General features: G+C 36.6%; 1 protein-coding gene across 1 annotated transcript in view; it reads left to right on the forward strand.

Annotated features, from left to right (window-relative positions):
- The window catches only part of Dcc (DCC netrin 1 receptor), a 992,977-nt gene that overhangs the window by 604,706 nt on the left and 365,442 nt on the right, over positions 1-22,829 (forward strand). The window contains exons 6-7 of the mRNA XM_042675181.1: positions 8,229-8,383; positions 11,305-11,425. Of these exons, the coding sequence (XP_042531115.1) occupies positions 8,229-8,383; positions 11,305-11,425 (276 nt within the window). The remainder of the gene's footprint in view (positions 1-8,228; positions 8,384-11,304; positions 11,426-22,829) is intronic.

Genomic DNA, 22,829 nt, shown 5'->3' on the forward strand with positions numbered 1-22,829 from the left:
GCTGGGTTGGACAGAAGATGCATCATATAGCATCATTTTTTGTTTGTTAGAGGGTTGGTTGAAAAAAACGAAGTTATTATTCATTTGAAGATTAAATTGGCTGAACGCACTTATTTTGTCAGCAAGACTTTGTACAATGATACTGTGGAGTGTGTAATTTTTCATCACTAACTTGAAAAGTCCACTAGAAATATTTTTATGCGGAACTGGGGTTTTTGCTGATGAATGTTTAACGCAGAAGCCGAAATTTACACAGAATATTTTCCCTCCTGTGATAAATCGTCAGGACAACCACACTCAGTGCCAGATGGCTGCCTTTGTAGTCATCCAAATGTGATGGCACATAAAGCAATGGCTCCTGAACATGAAGTTATCTGTGGTTGCAGTTGCTGTAGGGCCCTTGAAGAAGCTTGTTTGTTTTAGACCCCAACTGGGCAACAAACAGGTTCTAGATATTTTGTGGTGTTGTTCATCTTTTCAGATACTTTCAGAACAGTAAGTTTATGTTCACTGTTTCAACAACGAATGAATGAAGTTGAAAGAACCTGGAGAGAGGAAGTCAGAGGTCCACAACTCCAAGAAACTAGCTGCATTTTCACTATTCTCTAGGAAAACTTGCTGTCATTAACATTTCATGCAAATTTTTATTTTTCCCCTGCCAACATTTTCTTTTTTCATATTTCTTTTGCCTACGTACACAAGTAATCTGTACTATCCATTGTTCACTTAAACTGTCATGCATGGTTTAATAAAAATGCATTATTTGTCATTTCAAAGAGTTGTGGTAATTTCAAAATGCATAAGATCGTCTCAATGTCTAGATAATAAAATAGTAACTTTGTGTATTACTTTGGTATTTTTAAATGGATTCATATTTACTTTATAGTCCCCAAATGCAAGAGAAACAGTAAGTTATGTAAAACTGATAAAGACTCAAGGCCAAGTTGGAGGATTAGGAAGAAATACAAAATACTAAAATCTTGTGAAGAATTTATGACATTAACTGAAGTCTATAATTCTAGGCAAGTTGGTGAAGATTTTGAACTGAATTATGTATGACATTTTGTTCTGTGAATTTCAATAATTACTCATAGAATGGAAACTGTGTATGTGTGTGTTGGGAGTGGGGGGTGTTGTGGGGCTTGAACTCTGGGCCTGGGTGCTGTGCCTCAGCTCTTCAGCTCAAGGCAAGCGCTCTACCTCTTGAGCCACAGCACCACTTCCGGTTTCCTGGTGGTTTATTGGAGATAAGAGTCTCACGGTCTACTTTCCTGCCTAGGCTGGCTTTGAACCGCAATCCTCAGATCTCAGCCTCCTGAGTAGCTAGGATTACAGGCGTGAGCCACCGGCACCCAGCAAATGGAAACTTTTATAAGGAAAGTTCACTCAGTGAAAACTTTTACCCAATGTTAAAGATTATCTAATCAGAGTAAATTATCTAAGGTAAAACTAATATACAATTCTGAAGATTACACCTGGTAGGAATATCTCCTCTATTAATATTTTCTAGATCTGAGGGAACCTTTCAAGGACAAAATTCCAATTTTTATATTTCTTGTTCTAATTAGTCAGTTTGATTATTCTCCCCTTTTCCCTCAGCCCCCTTTTCAAAAATTAATCTTTTTCTGTGCTATTCATACTTAATAGATCCTGTAAAAGTAAGGTTTATGCAAATATGAATATTCTATTTGTATGTCATTTTATCCAAAGGAAAAGATAATGATTAAAATCAACATCTTGTCTAAATTGTTGTAACATTGTATCTGTGTCAAAAAGGATTAGACTACATAAATGGAACGATTTTATAAGCTTAAAAATTTGTTCATTTGTGTTAGTCATGAAGATATTGCTGCCAACTAAATAGTTTTTGAAGTAGTAAAATTATTCCTTCCACATTAGTGAGAAAAAAAGGAACTATATAATGTACAGATACTTAAAAAATAAAGGAGTATGATTCAGATCTCTTATTTAGAAATCTTAACCTGACTTAGTCTGGTTCATCAATAGTTATATCTGTGAAAGCTGATATATGTAATAAGTGATATAAAACTAGAGCAAACCAGTTGATTCTGAGAGAATCAGAAGAAGGTAGAATTAGCTTTATGGGAAACTCAGTGTCACACATAGAATCGGTATGGTTTGTCTCTTAGAAAAAATGCTGAATTTTTACCTCCTGAGAAACATCATCTAGACCAGAGCATTTAATTAGAAACATGGTAATAAATGCTGTATATCGATAGCCATAAATAAAAGTCATGTTCTAAGTTAAGTCCATTTATCTATAACATCCTAAATATTTACTTTAACCCCCAAATACTTTATTTAGAATAGGTAGGATTTGTTTGGAAGGCAGAGATGAGTTCCATGAAAAATATGTGAGAAAGTAAGGTTCTAGTCTCACTGTATGTTCCTAAATATGTCTATAATTGTGGTCGCTATTCTGTGGATAACGAATGCTCACTGACAATATTTTGAAAGGGAAGGGACATAATTAAGGCTTTTTTGTTGTTGGTCGTGGGGCTTGAATTCTGGGCCTGTGCACTGTCCCTCAGCTCTTCAGCTCAAGGCTAGCGCTTTACCAATTGAGCTATAATGTCACGTCTGGTTTTCTGGTTTTCACAGAGTTTCCTGCCCGGGCTGGCTTTTAACCGCGATGCTCAGATTTCAGCCTCCTGAGTAGCAAGGATTACAGGCGTGAACCCCTGGCACCTGGCATAATTAAGATTTTATAGTAATAAAATGTGTTTACCTTGTTATTTTAATCAATTTATTTTAAGGATTTAAGATCCCAATTCTGTACAATGATTGATTATAGTTAGGACCTGAATTCTAGGTAACCATCCTAAAGTAACGTGCATAGATACTAATCTCCTCATCACAAAAAGACAGAAATCAAACAGGAAGCTAAAACTTAGGTAAATTCCATTTATTTACTTTCTTATAGAAAAGCAGAATCATTCGAAGCAAGTTAAGTGTAACATTAATGTGTAACATGCAAGGTTCTCATTGCATAACGTTAATATTAGTACTATGATAATACAAATGCACAAGTGAATACAGAAAAAAGCTATGTCAACATGCTATAAATTTTTAAATATATCTGTATTATCTTTAAGTAGTGGTACAAAGGAATTGCCATTCAAAAAAGCAATTTATCAATGCAACACATCTTGATCTTGGCCCTTTTGATACTCTCCCTCATCCCTCTCAACCCTACTCAATTTTCTTAATTATGTAGGATATGCATTGAATTTTAAGACTTAATCCTCCCCCCTTTTCCTCTCTTCATTCCTCTACTTCCCTCCCCTTGATCCAACTTCCTATTCAAGTTCTCATTTCCTGGTGTTTATTTTATTGGATTCTGAGCACTCCCATGAATCTACCATATTTCAGTTAATACATTTGCATACACTTGCATGCCACGTCAACTATTTATATTTTTATAAGTTAATTCTAGCTTCCACATATGAGAGAAATATTACATTGTTTCCAAAGACAGAATGCTCCTCCTCAAATATGCCAAGGTGCTTTGAGGAAGTGGAAAATTAAGTGGATATGTTCACACTCCAGGATGAAATGGATGAGAAAATAGAATAAAATTAGAAAAGTTCCTAGTGCTCTTGTTTAAATCATGCTTGTGTGTGTGTGTGTGTGTGTGTGTGTGTGTGTGTGTGTGTGTGTGTGTGTGTTACATATGCATGGCAAATTTAGGAAAGTAGGCAGCAATTCTGCTATGAATTACTTAGAAGCAAAGCCAAAGAGCTTTTATTTAATCTCTAATCCAACTGGAGCTTATAATTTTTTATATCTTTTCACAATCCCTTCCCAAGGCATGTAGGAATTTTAATTCCATTCACTCAGAGAAAGTCTTAAGAATAAGCTTGCATATTATTTCTTAAATTATGCTAAAACAATACCTACCCAGTCTCGTCTCTAAATAACCATGTTACCCTATTTCTTATACATTTTATGCATTTTTCTTTGACGTTTCCTTCATCCTATTAGGTTATAGCTATAAAATTTCCATGAAATTGTTCAAATTTCTCTGACTCACATTACATCAATATTCCCATAGTAAGAGGTGAAAATATGCATGTTATTGATGTCTTGTGAGAATCAACAGCAACTATTTACTGATCTCATACTGATGACTAAATGCTGTTTTAAGCCTGAGATATAAGGAACTCTTATTCTTACCACATAGGATGCTGATGACAGATGAAACAGTCTGAGTTAGGGAGTATATTTCAGGAAACCTGTGACTTTGACTCACTTAGGATTCAAATTGTCCCATGCAAGTGAAAAATGTGACTTTTTTTTAACCTAATGCTTAGTATAATGTGAAAGTTGGAAAGCCCAATACTGAAATGAAGACACCAAGACACCTGGGAAAATACAGGTGCCCAAGATAATTCTAAGTCTAAGATAATTCTCAAGTCTAAGAAATAAGAGAAAATTACAGAATGCAGGGCAGAATTCATGAATAAAATAGTAAGCAGGAAATAATTGTAGCATCCATGGAGCTCATGGTATTACAACTATAATCGTGTGCTTAAATTGAATTATTCCTTTACTTGATCATAGCTTACTATATTTTAATAATCAATAAAACAAAGCAATTTGTGAATCCACTGTGTGATTGGCTTTACATTATTTATTCAGAGATCATGAATAATAAGATGTTTCCTAGCACACCAATTAGGGGAAATAGAATGTCTCTATGTGAAACGATTTAAAAAATAACAATCATTTAATACCATAATTTGTTTCTAAGAAATCCTATTATGTAAAGTACATTATATTGACACTGAATTGACAAAAAGTTAACTCTAGTTATAAATCAGGAAGATAATTGAAAAAGACAATTAAGAGACTACACATCAACTTTCAAAAGATATTTTCCTGTATCCTATATTTGTTTATATATTTATGAATACATACATACATTTAATAATGCTTGCCACTAGTGATTCACTCTGATTTATTTTGCTATTGTTTTAGTTATTATTATTTTTTGGTAGTTACATTTTTTTAACCCAAAGCTATGCTCTTGCTCAAGTTACACATCCATGCTTTGAGGTTTAAGTTAGAGTCTTGCCTTCTCCTCAGTCTTCTAATTTGACTCATTCCACAACATCTGCGATGAAGGGCAGCTGCTACCATGCCAAGAATTTTTATATGTTGAGATTAAGTCTAATGAAGCGCTCTTTGCAAAGACTGACTTGGAAGTATAGTCCTCCCAATCTATTATGTAGCTGCGATAACTCATGTGAATAACTTTATCCAGCTATGTGTTGACAAGGAGTTTTGTGCACTTTGCCATAGCTGGCCTTCAAGTGCTCTCCTGAGAAGCTAGGGTTGCAGATCTGAGTCCCTGGTGCCTGCCTTTACGTTTGTGTGTGTGTAGGGGTGGCAATACTGGAGTTTGAACTCAGAGCCTTATTTTTTTTCTATACAGGGTACAAATTAAGCCACACTTCCGGTTCTGTTTTCAGTAACATATCTTTATGTACGCAAAGATATTGTCATTTTCCTCAATTTTATATCAGACACACCTGTATTGAGTGGAGAAACGCATAGGGGTTCTTGAATCTTCTCTTCTCTGTTCTTTCTTCAGTGTTTCTTTTCTCCCCTGTTCTACTCCTGATCCTGCTTATTTATACTCACCTCCTCATCCATTTCTCCCTCTCTCATTTGCTTTCAGCATCTCTGTCTCATGCACATATGTGAAATATATAGACATATGCATAAACATATATACTTAAACTTTAGTCTCCACTAAAATTACTTACAAGATCTACTAAAAGTTGCAAGCTAATTCTTGATCGCTTCTGACCTGATCTGATTGCAAAACTTCTAATGAAAATGGACATCAGGGTGGGTAGACAGGGAGATATTTTGTGGTCAGAAAAGAAGAAATGAAGGGAAAACAGGGCTGGACCACATGTTTTTGTTTTTGTTTTATCTGGTCCTGGGCTTGAAGTCTGAGCCTGGGCACTGTCCCTGAGCTTCTTTCACTCAAGGCTGGTGCTCTACCACTTGAGCCAGAGGCCACTTCTAGCTTTTTCTGTGATTAATTGGAGTTAAAATTATTATGGACTTTCCTGCCCAGGCTGATTTCTAACTGCGATTCTCAGATCTTAGCCTCCTGAGTAGCTAGAATTACAGGCGTGAGCCACTGGCCCTTGGCTTAAAAATAGTTTTAATAGCTTTATCACCATCCTTTCTGAGACTCCAGAAGCATTTCTGAGTTCCCATTCCCACAGATTTGGCAAGATGCAAAAGCTACAAGAAGAGCAAAGTAGTTGCCAAATGCAGACTGGGAGTCAGACTGCCCAGCTCTGTAGTTTACAAGCTGTGTAATTTGGAGGATATTTATGTAAACACCTTGTAATGTAACCTCTGCATTTGTAAAATGGGGATAATGTATGCTGTCTCTGAGAGTTGTGGTGAGAAAATAAATACAAAGTGCTTAGACTAATAAATTGTACATTGTCGGCCTCTCAGGAAACGCTGGCAGTTGGCCAATAAATAAGCATTTGCCCCCAAATTGAGATAAAACTAAGAGCAGAATCACAGAGATCCAGCTAATCGATCTCCTCAGAGGCGTTAAATCAACCTTTCAGAAAACTTTTGGTTCATTGTCAGTGGACTTGATGAAAGAATCAGAAAAAAATATATAATATGATAATAATTTTATCAATAATAACAAAAAACATATTTTATCCCTTCATGCAATGTTTAGAAGGCCTCCCAGACCCATTTCTTTTCCTAAATTTAGTGCATGAATATTAATGCATCCTGGCAGCGTCATCTAAATCAATTTGACCCTCTCAATGAAAGATTAAAGAATTTGAAACAATGATTTAGTACCAGGGAACTAAATATTTACAAATTGAGACTGTAAATCATGGGGAGGCGAAGACAGAGAGTGAAGCAGGATCCGAATCCTGGAAGTCATCCCTGCTTTTCCTTTGTCCAAGGACTGTGACCATCAGAGGGAGGCAGAATGTTCACTTCCATGTCCTCAGCGTTTGGCTGCTAATGATTGGAAAGAGAAAAATATATAGTTAGTTGAACAAGGGAGCATCATACTAGCAGTGACAGAAATGCAAACTACCTTTGATGATGACCACTAAACATACCTGTCAGTTTCCCATGGGTTATGCTATAGTTTCACATTAATCCCATGTAACATCATAGGAGCCTGGATACTATTGCTCATGAATTCGATCTAGCTTCTCAGATTACAGGAATATTTTAGTTGGACTTTACTTAAGTTTCCTCACAGAAGAGGCTAAAAAGTAGCCCTGGTGGACTCACACCTGTAATCCTAGTGACTCAGGAGGCTGAGCTCAAAGGGCAGTGGTTTGAGCCCGCCCAGGCAAAATCGTTTATGAGACTCTTATCTCCAATTACTCAGCAAAACATCCAGACGTGTAGAAGCAGTTCAAGTGACAGAACACCAGCCTTGAGAAAAAAAAGCAAGAGCAGAGAGGCCCTGAGTTCAAGTCCTGGTACCAGCACCAAAAAAAGGAAAATTCCCACTCCTTGGAAATAAGAAAAGATTTGTTCAACTTGTAATTTTTTTTTTCAGTTGCAAATTTCCATTATGGAGTAACTAGTGTTAAAGTAATTGAGAAATTAAATTAAATTGGAATATCACATACCATGCTGAGAAAATAGTAATACAGTATAGGAATGTACTGCAGTCAAGAGTTGCTAGGACAATAGGAATGCATTCACAATAAAGATCATACAGGCATTCTTCTTGCCCTATCACTACAGCCCAGTTTCAATAGTGAATAAATCCATCTCATTAAACATTATAGAAACCCTACAATTACAGGGACACTACGCTTTCTCATCTTATGCTTTTGATTATCTCAGTCCTATTAACATCCCTCTCTTTCCTTATTGGCCGCGTTTGTACAGCTACATGTACTTTTCAGTGTATAGGTCAAAATATTTGGCTCTTCGGAAGATTGCTTTTTTATTTTCCAAAAACATAAGAGTTTATTTTCTCCCTCTTCCCTAGTAGAAACACTCCATTCGATGAAAATACATTTGAAGAGGGGGAGTCTTGTTCAATAGTAATTTTCATCTAACCAGCTCAGGTCTTAGGGAATGGTTTGAATGATAAATACTTTCTGTCCTAGAGCAGAAGAAGTCAGCATGCACATTCACATTTCCACTCACTGGCTTTTGTTTTTCTCCTGTCTCTGCAGTTCCGCCATGGTTTTTAAATCACCCTTCCAACCTCTACGCATATGAGAGCATGGATATTGAGTTTGAATGTTCCGTTTCGGGAAAGCCTGTGCCTACTGTGAACTGGATGAAGAATGGAGATGTGGTCATTCCTAGCGATTATTTTCAGATAGTGGTAATTCTTCTTCTTCTTTTCATACTAGCTTTTCAGTCCCATTTATTGTTCAGCATTTTCTCACTTACTTTTGTCTTCTGGGCAGAAGGTTCCTGGTGATGAACTTTATGATATGTTAAGGGAATTGTTCTATAAAACTTGAATGACTTTCTTGAGGTAGAATTCAAATAGTCCAGACTGTATGTTATAAAGGCTTTAGAAAAATGAAGGTAAAAGTAGAGATCTTGAGAGCTCCATATTTTTTTTCAAATATCCCTATTGTTACATCATAGAATAGAGTTTAGAATCTAGTTCAGATTGTATTAATTTAGAATTTTCTTCTTTTATTTTTACCAAGTACAATATATTTGTTTGTCTTTACTTTTTCCTTATTTTTTTAATTTTTTTTTCTACTACTGGGGCTTGAAGTCAGAGCCTTGCATTGTTGTTTGGCTTTTTGCTCAAAACTGGTATCTATGGCTTGAACCCCAGCGCTCCACTCCTGGCTTTTTGCTAGTTAATTGGAGATAAGAGTCTCATGTACTTCTCTGCCTCGGCTGGATTCAAACCAGGATCCTTAGATCTCAGCCTGCTGAGTGTCTAGGATTAGAAGCATGAGCCACAGTTTCCCAGATTAATTGATTTTCAGTATAACCTGTTTCTTACAATTATGGCAGTCTTGAAACCCAGATGGCTTTGGCTTCTTTTTCCAGAGGTTACCAATTGATCCAAAAAGAGCATTCAAGATAAGGAGAGTAATGGTGGTCATAGCAGGGTCAAGAGGCCATGGAGGCCCAGGGTTCAAGTTGCTTAACAGTTCTCAGTGTTGGAAAGGTTAGAAGCTCTGAAGGAGAGCACCTGTAATTCCCTGTAAGTTTTAGTCACATTCTATATCTGTAGTATCCTGTTACTACATGCACTGAGTTTCCCTGGTCCAAAGGAAGTGGTCTTTGTCTATCATTACTGTTTTTGATATGCAGAAAAATGACTTTCTTCGCTGAATGTATAGTTTTACATTGAAAGGTCTGATTTCTCAGGGCGTTATATGTGCTTTTCCATTGCGAAGGAATTGCATAGTTAAAAGAAAAGGTTTTAGGTCTACCTATCTTCCATTTGGGAAACAAACACCATCTTGTCAAAGAAGAGCTGTCACAAAAGAGCGCTCTACCAGTCAGGAATGAGACCAGAGTTGGGTGCTTGGAGTTTATGCCTGTGATCCTAGCTACTCAGGAGGCTAAAAGCTGAGGATTATGGTTTGAAATCAACCAGGGTAGGGAAAACAAACAAGCAAGCAAAAATAACCCTGTGAGACTCTTATCTCCAATGACTCCAGTTAACTAGAAAAATGTTAGAAGCAGAGGAGTAGTTCAAAAGGTAGGGTGCCATCTCTGAATAAAAAAGACAAGCAAGAGCAGGTCCTGAGTTCAAGCTCCGGTACACCTACATCCTGGGTCAGCATCCTGTGTCTGAGGGCGACTCAAGACTCTCTCCACATAGTTATGCTGGATCCTTTGGCCAAATGGTGAATGTGGCTTTCAGAATCTCCCATGTTGAGGCATGCATTTGGGTAGACTACATTTGCAAAGAATAAATCCATCCACTGTACATTTGTCACTTTTGTCATCAATTTCCATTTTTCACTTTTAGTTATATTTATTTAATTGGTTGGGGATACAGTAAGAGAGGGTGAAATTTAACTTTTGAAATCCTACCTCAATCCATTATTTTCTTTAAATGTAGTGCTGTTTCCGTGACCATTAAATTGCAAATGACCTGCCACAGGGCAACTTAAAAATTGTTGTATTTGCCTAAAATATATGCTGCTTGCATATGTACCCTTAAGGACACATGATAAATACAACACTTCTTTTCTTTTCCCTACAGTTTGAATAATCTTTCTCCCAGCATGAGTCATTACATCCAACCTATTTAAACGTTTCTTTTCTTAAGGTGAAAGAAAATATATGCTATGTTCCCTAGGCACATTAAGTTGTGCTTAAAAGTGTTCCTTCAATTGTTCCAGAAATCTGAGAGCTATTGTGGGCCACACAGGTAACATTGAGGCCAATAGTAACCTCTCTGAGTATTGTTAATTAGAAGTTAGCCAGCTTAATCTAAGAATTTTACATCAGCTGAAAATTGACTACAAGACACTAAAAACAATTAAGAATTCCCCATGAGGTAATATTTATCTCTTAATGACTTCAGGAGAAGTGATTTAACATGTCTCACTTACTAAACTAATTCTTGCACTAATATGGAAGATAAACTTAGTTGGTATAATTAAATGCTATCTCTGGATCATTTTATCATCCATCCTTGAAAACGACAGTGGCTCAATTTATATACAAAAAGAGTGGAGTGCTGAAAACGAAACATTCCGTCAGTAGAACAAAGACTGTGTGGGTGTAAGATATCCACCATAACTTCCACTTCAAACCCTCAAGAGTATATGTCAAAGCAATTGCTATTTTAGAAGGATATCCAGACATTCTCAGGGTAAATTCTTCCAGAAAATATCTCTCCTAAATGTCTTGTCCTTTAGAATTTCAAAGATGGATGTTTTTGTTTTGTTTTGTTTTCTTCTTTTTTTTTTATCCTACACACACTACCTTTTGGTAAAATAAGAAATGAAGGATTGAGAATTCTTTTGGTGTTAATATATATTCCTTCGATACTTGGTAAAGGACTTTTCCTATGGCTGCACTTTTAGATATTGTGGATGAAGTGTATTTCTTTCATCATATTTTCATTGCAGAATGAAGCTGAATTGATACCCATGACTTCAGAAGAGGATAGGAATGTATGGCATTTCTCAGGTGACAGAGAGCATTGCCCATGAGACAAGGACACTTAGGACTTACTTTGTGGCTTCTTCTGCTGTTTAATTTTCTGGAGAACATTGTTTTCCTTTTAAAATATCTCTCTTTTTTTGTACTTAGGGAGGAAGCAACTTAAGAATCCTTGGGGTGGTAAAATCGGATGAAGGATTTTATCAGTGTGTGGCTGAAAATGAGGCTGGAAATGCTCAAACCAGTGCCCAGCTCATTGTCCCTAAGCCAGGTAAGATGACAAGAACTTTAGAGCCTGTAGTCACAACGGTTCATGGTCTATTTATGAATTCACCTTGCTTTTTTCTTTGCTTCAAAGTCAATATGAAATTAGCTAATCAAAGTCTGCATGTGTGTATTGAGGAACTATCCCTTCTAGCAAATTTTATACCAGTTTCATTTATCTTTCTATCTCTGATGAAATAGTTATCATGAAGAGTAGGGCTCCTGATGGGTAAAACAACCACCATGAAATTATTACTTTCTTTCTCTTTTGTGAACCTGCCTTTCTTCTGAGGGTTTACAATCAATATGATACATAGCATAAAAAAAGACACAGTGCATGTAAATTTAGTTGTATATATGTGTACACACCATGTACACACCACACACATATGTATGTATGAATGTAAGGCTGAGTCTACAGAAAGTTGGCCTAAAAACAGCAAAAATAACTGTTTAAAAGAACAGTTTAACAGTGACTTCATTTTTCTCTTTTCAACAAATTTTGTTAGATTTTTTTTTCTTTTGTTCCACAGTGGATAAGATCTTTGTTTCATTTGGTTTCCAGTCCCTGGGAGGTTTAATGGGATGGTGTATTGAAAACTACACTAAGCCTAAATTAGACCAGTAATACAATATTCCTACAACATCAACAACAATACAGCTCCTTCTGGACTGAAATGTACCCAAGAGAGAGAGAGAAAAAAGAACTAGTCATCAACTCTGAAATATTTCACACTAAGGAAGGTAAAATAAAGTACTCAATTTTTGAAGAGGTTTACAGTGTTCTTTCCATAGATCCAAATGCTATTAAATGTAAATTATAAAAGTTTCCATATTGTATTAGATAAATTTCAACTTTTAGGCTGGTTTCTTTGCTGTTAACATGACTCATGCCTATCTTAATCTTTCCCTGAAGTAAGCTTTAAAGAAAACAGCCAAGCTGTGTACTGGTGGTTCATGGCCGTAATCCTAGCTACTAAAGAGACTGAGATTTGAGGATCACGGTTCAAAGCCATCCTGAGCAGGAAAGTCCATGAGACTCTTATCTCCAATTAATGACCAGGAAACCGGAAGTGGGCTGTGGCTCAAATGGTAAAGTGCTAACCTTGAGCTGAAGAGTTCAGGATCAGAGTCCAGGCCCAGAGTTCAAGCCCCACGACTGACCAAAAAAAAAAAGTAGCCAAAATTAATTATAATAATTTTACTTTGTCATTCATCATTGAAATTGTTTATTAAGTTCTAATACTGTATAAAACCTGGACAATTATCTCCTAAGTTTCATGATAAAACACTAAAATGAACTTTTTCCATGATTAAAATAGAGAAGTAACTGTAGAATACCAATTCTAAATGAATAAAAGAACTAGAGGAACCAACTAATTAAAAGAGACAATTAGCTCTTGGTTGCTGTTCTAATTCGTCTGGAGAACTCTTTATTTTCCCTCTAACATTCTGTATGTGTTAGTGTAACTATTTGTACATTGTCTTCTGAGGGATAAGTAATTGCTAAGTTGGATGAAGGAAGCTTCTAAAATCAGAGTCTCTAGACCAATTCATGCTTTAAAAACTGTATACCACATCATTAATAGCAACTATTATGACTGCTTTTAAGCTAACCCCAATTCTTACACAGTCACAGAACAAGAAAATTCTAGTCTAAGGATTATCCCACTAAGATCACATGGGGAAACTGTGAGAAAAGAAGATAAGGGTACATTACACCCAGGGACTTGTTAGCACTGACCACATTGATTGTCCTTGCTCATAAGAATAGAGATTCTTCAAAGTTCTAGATTCATAGTATTAGACATGCTGCGGTATTTCCCCGTGGCAGAGGTAACAGTGTGAAGACACTAAGAACATCATTTGGATGAGAGAGACAGAGACAGAGACATACAGAAGAGACAGGGAAAAAAAGAGAGAGAAGGGAGAGATTTACTAGGAAATGATTGCAAAGCTTGTAAATGGACGAAGAACCAAAATACTCTGGTCTTAAAGTGGCCTGGAACTGCTCACATTGCAGGGATAAGAAGTGAGATGGAACAGGGTGAAGAACCTCTATTTCCATTTTTGGGAGAACAAAGGTATTCGAGAAATCAGATTTTTAGACCCCTGACCTAAAATCTAGGAGTCTCAAGCCAGGTCTAGCTACTTGCCAATCATATGGGCAAAGAAGAGACTTGGTGAAGGGCAGGGAAAGGAGCTTTATTACGTGGCAGTCAGCCCTGATAAGACAGCACTTGAATACATCTTCAGCCAGCTTGTAGGAATAGACTTGGCGTAAGGTTAAATATGGAGAAGTGGAGACAAAGCATGAGAAGGATATTCATAGTTAAAGTACTCCCAAGTCACAAGTGTGGCCTAGTTGACAAGTATCTGTCTTTGTTCACGGAGAAGTACTGATAAAGGTTTTCTCTCTTGAGTTTGGGGCTGTTGGTTTTTTGTTTTTTGTTTTTTTTTCATTTGATAATAAGAAGACATTGCCTATCTGAAGGATACTTTTCCTTTCTCTCAAGATGTTATCACTGATGGTTCCCTTTCTTTCCAGTGGCCAAGGTGGTTGGTTGCGTAGGGTCTCTGGCAGAGAATAGATCAGATCTCCTGGGTAGAGATACAAAATTGCAGCTATTAGTTAATTCACCAAAAGCATCTTTCAAGTTTCCTCTTACTCAAGTACCTGAAGGAAATTAGGGATGATGCTTTTTTGGTAAAACCCTGCTGGAGAGATTTTGCCTGCTTAGCATTCCTTACCAAAAGACATTTGAGTGACATCTCTGTTTGTGTTGCTGAGCTATGTGCTGAAGTAGACCAGTCAGAAAGCCTTGCCAAGTTTAGAGAGTACCTGGTAAGGGAATTCTTATAGTGTGAGTTCCTTGAAGAACCCACAACTGCCCCCACCCCCAATTTAGGTATGCAGCTGCTTCCTGGATGGAAAAATAGCATTTGCCTAGTCACCCCCTCCCCCCCTCTGACCTAGAACAACTCTATTCAAGGGGAAGACATAAACCCAAGAACCTGAAAACAGATGACAGATGATCCTACAGCTCCATTGCCTGTGTATGTGTTTTTGTTTTGTCTTGTGTTTTAATATATCCAACTTCACTTGTACTAGGAAACTCCCATTTAGACCTGTGTTAGTGTTGTCTTGCATTCTACACGGTTGGGTCCTGGTTCATTTAGTCCAAAAAGGAACAAAGGCCTCTTCAGCAAAAATGCCATTTGTTCTCTCAATAAAGCCAGCCCAGGAGAATCTAGAGAATTCACTCTTGTTCTATTGAAGTTGGTGTTGGATTAGAAAGAAATGAGGAAAGAAATGCAAAAAGCTGGACAGAACCCCATTGTGACTATCCTACAATGTTCCCTGATAAGTGATAGATTGCTGTTTCTGGCTATTTAATCAGGTCTCCAAATACTGTTATTCCCAATCCCTCAGAGATGCAGGGTAAGCAGCGTGCACAGATGGTAGAGAGGCCAGCTATAAATATAAATTAAGCAACGAAGCTGACCACGGTGGGAAGAATGCAACCTTCTCTGGTTGAATTTGACAATGAGTGGTCACCATATAGTATGAGGTGCCTGGAGGGTGCATGAGTCCCAGCTGTTTAACTTTGGCCTTTGCATAGGGCCACAGCATGGAAGCCACAGCAATCTGACTCTCATAAAGGATAGATAATAACCTGTTTAAATGAGTGTCAATTGTTAGTGGATGTTTACATAACTCTAATGAAGTTCCAACAGAGATTTAAAAATATGTACTTAGTTGTTCTCTCCTGAGCAACTAATGATGGGAGGGGAGGAAACATAATATAATTAAAATTAGTAAAATAAATTGAAGTAATAACTTAACTTTTCTTTCCTGAAAATAAGGTGGAGAATTTGGACTTATGTGCTGTAGACAATTTGAATGTGTGCCTTCTTTCTTCTTAGATAGAAATCAATTAAAAAGTCCTCATGCTATTGAAAGTTCTGTAAAGGTGCTGTGACATAATACACACTTCAAGATGACCGTCTGTCTGCCTACTCATTTAATAATACACACAGAGATGTGCACACAGAGATACATGCAAAGAGAATGATCTACATTTGTAAGACTACATATGTATAAAGAATATATAACCATGTTATATAAGTCATGGTGATTACAAGTTAAAATAGCTTAAATGATTGGTTTTACTTGTGACATCTGTTAACCGCTGAAAAGCTAAGAACCATGGGGGGCTGTTGCTATTTATTTTAATTAGTTTTGGGAGTAAGAGGAGTGAGATATTGATGATGAAGTCTTTTTTGCAAGTAAAAGAGGGCTATAGACAGCTTCAACTCTACTTCTCAGTGACTGGCTGGCAAAAATAAGTTTTAGTTGCCAGGTAATTAAGAATCTCATTGGCATCTCATTGCTGATGAATTAATTATCTTCTCATCACCATCCCACTAAACTGGAATGTGGTAGATGGTAATTAAACAAAAAAGATTATTTGGTAGCTGGATGGATAAGCTAGTAATTATTTGTGATTCAGAGTGACAGATGTGTGGAGAAAATATTTTAAAAAAGATAAGATAGATGTAAGATATTGGTTATCTCTAATTAATTATTTGATTCTAGCTTCAGGGTGACATTCAATTTCTTCAATATCTTCACTGGGATAATCATCTGGAGAAACTAACTCTAAGAGCAGAAGACTGGGAATACACCTATATAGTCTGGGATGTTTTTCATTTATGGCAGAAGTGAGTGGAGATAGGAAAAATTATATGGGAAGAAGTGATGTGACCCTCATACTCTACTGCACACAAAAGCGCTGTAGGCAAAACATCCATACATGATCACAAACACAAGTAGAATAAGTCCTCTTATAAACTTTCCCTAATTTGATTGTGCAAGCAGTTAAATCACACCTTCCATGGGAGAAATAGATATAGACAGTGTGTCTTATATTAATATTGCATATTTTAATGCTTCATATTTTTCCCTCTCCAACACGGGGGAGCAAAACAGAATTCTCCTGTATCAGGAGAAATATATTGGTTAGACATTTAGCAAAATGAGAGCTGTTATCAATTACCGCTCCTCCCCGGAAAAGGTTACTGATTACAAAGGATTTGAATTTTAAGCATTTTATTGAGGCAGTACATCACATAGCTTAGTGAGTAGATTTAAATCTGATCATCACACCAACACATGAAATTGGAATCTTTTTGATTTGCTTTTTTGAGAATACATAATTGTACAAGAGTACACTCTAGATACATACCCAAGCAATTGTATACTAAAAGTAATCATGTTTCTTACTCACTGTTGGCTTTTATTTAGTAACTTTACTAGATTATGTGAAATAATGGAAAATTGTACAGTTAGTTTTAATATTTCATGATCTGTTTGATTTTAACGAGTGATTATACAATTCCTTTATATGAACTAAGACACTCTCCTAAACCACAAATATCTAGATTTCCATTATTGAGTTCCACCAATGAATAAGAGAAGGACTTAGCATTTTTATAATGTATTTCTAGTGTAATGGTATGTTAGTTCACAAGGAAGCTGCAAAACAATTCTCTTTAATTCTTGGCAATTAACTATAGCTAAAATAGAGAACCAATTTTTTTCCAAGACGTTATTAACTTCAGTATATGCGGCCCTAAATTTATTCAAACAAGTTAAAGCGATTTTTTCCCACGTAAAAATAAAATAAAAAACTATTCAGTGCTTTATTCTAACCTAAAAAAAACAAAAAGAATGTTTACCCTCCAGCTGATACTTTCATTGATAGTCTAAATGTATAATAAATCATTCATTACATTTTTGTTGATATAAGACATGCCCTCTCCACATCTTTACCTCCCTTACTAATAGAGATTTAACAATGCACTGAAATGTAGACTATATTAAAGTTTTTAGACAGTGCTACCCAACCTTTCCATGTCTCTATTTTCTCAGTTGTAAAATGTACTAGATTATTGTCTCAGAAGTTTAGTGCAATAAATATATTTAAAGGGGATTTGTAGGTTGCAAATTGCTGCCAAAATGTTAGCTATTATAACAGCTTCTCTTTGTTTTGTTTAGTCCCACAAAAAATAGTGTTTGTTTGGAGAGATGAAATGATAGCTATATTTTAGCATGTTTCCCATATTCCAAGAACATGATTAATGAGGAAATATTTAATGGGCAGTGCTCACTTGAAGTTTACCTCTATGAACAAGGCTATGGTAAAATGTCCTTTCTCAAAATGATTATGAGTGGAAAGCGGTACAGCAAGTTTTCCCACTTCACTTTAGTGACTTGTATAGCTCTGGTTGGCAGAGGTTTCTTAGCAAATAAAGGCTTGTCATTCACCTCAGTCCCCTCAGTCCTTCATTCCTCCAGCGTGTACTTCAAGCTGGAAGCGGCACAGGGCTAATCAAGAGGATACGAGTGTGTGGCAGGGTTTGAACTTAGAAATGAGGGCTGGGAAGGTGGCTCAGTGGTAGAGTGCTTGCCTTGCATGCATGAGGCCCTGGGTTCGATTCTCAGCACCACAGCAGAAAAAGCTGGAAGTAGAGCTATGCCTCAAGTTAGTAGAGCTCTAGCCTTGAGCTGAAGAGCTGAGGACAGTGCCCAGGCCCAGAGGGCAAGACCCATGACTGACAAGAAATAAAAAGAAATTAGAAATGAATTCTGCAGCAATATGAAATACACTGAGGCCAATGATAGTTATAACTTCATTCAATATGAAAAACTCGATAGGTTCAAAATATTGAGTATATCAGTTTGGTTGCTTTGTCTATATGGGGAATGTAGGAAAAAATGTGGATTACTGTTCCATTGAATCCAAATGTCTTATACTTGTTATACTTTCAGTTTACTGACAAATCAATCATACTTTAATTAAATGTACATTCACATAACACACACATATATTCACATACACACATAAACACATATTCCTTCTTGTATACTATCACCACAGAATTTTACAAATTCTCTCAGAGAGACTTTATCAACTAAAATTATATAGATTTAATTTATTAACTGCAAAATTGATCATCTAATTATGATAATGTAAGACTTCTCACTTATTATGTAGAAGGATAAATTAAAATGTCGTCAAAACAAACATCCCAGATGAGCAGGACTCACTTGTGACTCCGGAGTCTGAGATCAGAGGGTTGTGATTCAAAGCCAGCTTGGTCAGGAAAGTCCATGATACTTTCCTCTCCAATTAATCTCTGAAAAACTGGAAGTGGCACATGTGGCTCAAAGTGGTAGAAGGCTAGCCTTGAGCACAAAAACTCAGGGTCAGCACCTAGGCCTTAAATTCAAGCCCTGTCTCTGTCTGTCTGTCTGTCTGTCTGTCTCTCTCTCTCTCTCTCTCTCTCTCTCTCTGTCACACACACACACACACACACACACACACACACACACACACACACACACACACACACACACACACAGAGTTCTCAGATGATCCTCTAGGAAACCATGGTTCTACAAGACACTCTCTACCCAGGGATGGATGTGACCTGGAGAAAAGTGGCTTCATGTAGGTAGCATTTAGGCCAAAGCAATATTCCAAGGAATGCTTTAGCAGTCACCAACCAATACTCTCAGCAGCAGGTTGAAGGACACCTGGGATGGTGTACCACAGTGAGAAATGTAGCTCTCCCCTTATGCCATACAAGTTTATTCATTTCATTATCATATATTCTAGAAACAGCTATTCTAGGATACCAGTTAGTCCCATTCCCAGTTTTAAAAAATGAGGGAGATTCTCCCCTGCCAGCACTGATTCATTTCCCACTCAGCATCTCTGCTGGCCTCTACACCTCTGCTAATGGGCGCACGCAAGCTCCTGCCTCTTCAGGCTCTCTCCTCTCCAGGCTCCCTCGATGCTGTACGAGGCTACTTCATCAACACTAAGGAAGGGAAACCCCTTCACAAAGGCCACAGCCTTTTATACATTATCTGGTAACTGTTGAGAGAAGAACATTTTGCTTAAAATCATAAATGTCTAAAATGTCACAGACATCATGATTCTTTCTATGAAAACATGACATATTTTTTTCTTTTTTTGATAAGCCATTTATTTTGACACGTTCTATAGTGCCCATAAAAACATTGCTGATATTTGAAGAACAAAATTACTTTGCTAGTCTTTATCCCCCATTCCTTTAGGCATATGTATTTTCATGAAAACCTCCCAAAGAGTTACAATTTCTTTTTCCATTGATCTGATAACCATGATGTTACCAATTTAAGGCGTCTTAACTATGTTAAGACAGAATATGAAAGAGTTATGGAGCCTTGGCACAAGACTGTGAAGGAATAGTAACTAACTTAACATTTCTAGTGAGTGAGTATGTTTTTATTATTCTACCATAAAGAGATAGAAAAGACCATAACACTCTGCTTAAGTAAGTCTTAATTTCAAGGTAAAGGAGATCAAGTTAGTCATCTCTAGCACAAAATATAGCACTCAGCCAGGCACCAGCGGCTCTTGTCTGTAATCAGGGAGGCTGTGTTGGGAGGATCAGAGTTTGAAGCCAGTCCAGATAGATAAGAGTCTTCCAGACTCTTATCTCCAATTAACTTATGAAAGAAAGCTGACAGTAGAGCTGTGGCTCAAGTGATAGACCTTTAACCTTGAGAAAAATCACTCAAGGACAGCCCTCAGGCTGAGTTCAATCACACACACACACACACACACACACACACACATACACACACATACACACTAGTGTGGCACTAAAGAACTGTAATGGGAATAAAACTTAGTTAAATTTGTTCTTGTTCACTCTTACTCCATGTTTGATTGGCTTTTGTGAGACCCAAACTCAAAACTTAAATAAGAATATGATACTAACTACTATTCTTTTAGGCTTTATGAGTACTACTAACTTTTGCCTTTCTCCCAATGAATATTATACCGTAATGAGTGACTATAAAATATAACTATGTAGAAGAATACATATATATATAAAATATAGACATAGAAGGATAATGTGTGCATAGAGGAATAATATGTGTATTTAGAGAAGAATAAATTCTTAGAGACTCTACCTTTAAAATAAATTTAAATTAAAATCTACCTCTATATTTGTAGGAGGAAACCCAATATATAATTTTTATTTTTGAAAACAAAATATGCAACTGCAAAGAGCATCAGCCAGCCAGCATTGTAAAATGAAATCATTGTAAGATTGTGGAAATGTGAACGTCATTTTCCCTTTGATTTTGGACTCTGAATACTCAGAACATTGTCTGCTTCTTTGGACAGCCTCTTGTGTTTGAATGTATTTAATCTCATGAGAACCTTTGCTGCAGCAAGACCTACATCAGTGCAAGGTAAAAAGGAATACACAGAAGAGCTGAGGTCAGACTCTATCCTCACTCTGTCTATAGGATTCCATTTACTTTCAGGAGAACCCAGTCTAAACTACCTAACTGTTTTCTGATTTCACAAATTAGAAGATTGAACTTCAAGGAGGTCAGAAGTCATCCCTAATATCAAATAACTTCAAACTTGTTGAACTCGACTTCAGACACAACCATTAAATGGTAATTTCTGCTTTCCAAATGCTGAGTCAGGGCTTTGCTGTCATATATTAATTGATTTTTTTCCAAGAAGCTGATGAGAGATATATCCTTGCTTTAATGATGTGGAAACTGTAGCACAGAGAAGTTAACTAGCTGGTGGAAGGACACAGAGCCTAGAAGGGAGTCTGAATTTGCAGCCTGCTTTCTCAGGCACTGCATTATGATTGTTGACACAGGCTCTGTGCTGGTTAATGGGTAAAGCTGGTGAACTGACTCTAGCTAGTTTGCAAATAGTTCCTAATTGAAGACAATTTGGAAATTAATAGAAGTTCATAGGGTTCTGTCATGCAAACAAATTTCCCAGTATGCCAGAGGCTATTAATAAATGTGGACTAGGTATATGTTTCTGGAGACTTATATGTGAGCATCATATAGCCTCTGCCATCCAAGAATCTATAGTCTAATTTATAGACCAATTTTAACACAGAAATCTTGATTATCAAGTATAATTAAGGTGTAGTGAATTAGCAGTGTATATTAATTACTCAATAAATATCAGATTGAAAATGTGTAACAACTCACAAAACTGGAATGCAAATGTTGAGGGTGGATGGAATTATGGAAAGTCTGATTCTTTGAGATAAGTGACTTTTAAAGTTTAAACCATTGAAGGCTTAATGTACTATTTTTTTGTTCTAACCCTATTTCAAAAAGATGATAGCTCCATTTGTCACACAGAATGACAAGAAATCCATTGTCTTAAAAAGCTCTTTCATTTATTGTTTTATTTTGTTCCCAGTTTTAAGTGAAAAGCTCCAAGTTACAAAATAGGTCTTTAACAAGAGAGAAAATTTTCTTTCATTTAAAGTATCAACTCTGAGGCCTTCAACTTCAATGGGTTTCCATAATATGGGTTTCCATAAGATAACTGTAATAATAATTATCTAATAACCCTAGATGTCTGGTATGTGCTATGTATGGCTGTGTGAATTATTTTATGTTAATGAGTAGTCACCATAAATCCTTCTGGGACTGTAACTTTCTCTGATAACACTAACACAATATTTTCTTTTATTTGGATGATTAAATGAACACAGAATATTCACTTGAAATTTAACAAAGGCCATCTTCAAAATAAAATGCATAACATTATAGATCAAGAAAAGAAAACTAGAAAGTACATTTTCCCACATTTCTTCATATATATGTGTACATGTGTGTATATGTGTGTGTGTGTGTTGGTGGTGGTGGTGGTGGTGGTGGTTGTGGGACTTGAACTCAGGGCCTGGGTCCTACCTCTGAACTCTTTTGCTCAAGGCTAGTGCACTACCACTTTGAGCCACAGTGTCACTTCCAGTTTTTGAGTGATTAATTGGAGATAAGAGTCTCATAGGGACTTTCCTGCCCTGGCCAACTTTCAGTGATGATCCTTAGACCTCATCCTCCTGAGTACCTAGGATTACAGGGGTGAGCTACTGGCACCCAGTAATTTTTGGATATTTTTCCAACTCTGCTCTTGTTTAAATATTGACCCACATGTTAGTCAGGTCAAATGCTCGATGGTTATGAAAGATAGGACCCGAGTGTTTGTATGTAGCAGAGTAGAACAGAGATTTTTTTTCTCTCAGAAATGATATTTTGTGTTAGTAGTTCTTCTTAATAGTGTGGTACTTACTTAGAAGAACACTTTGGAATGTTAGTGTCTTGTAAGAAAACAAGAAATCAAGAAAGATTTCAAAAGTATAGTGTGAAACTATGGATCTCATGAATTCCATATCCAACTATCAACTTTCTTGTCATCCTTGAGTCTTATTTCTCATAATCTAATATGAGTCTCGGAGCTCAATTCTAAGCAAATAGTTTATGTCTTTAGTGTGCTTGTCTAGGTAGGAAAAGAAGG

Source organism: Dipodomys spectabilis, unplaced genomic scaffold (assembly GCF_019054845.1).
Source record: "Dipodomys spectabilis isolate Male_0828 unplaced genomic scaffold, ASM1905484v1 ptg000024l, whole genome shotgun sequence".
In the NCBI taxonomy this organism is placed as follows: Eukaryota; Metazoa; Chordata; class Mammalia; order Rodentia; family Heteromyidae; genus Dipodomys; species Dipodomys spectabilis.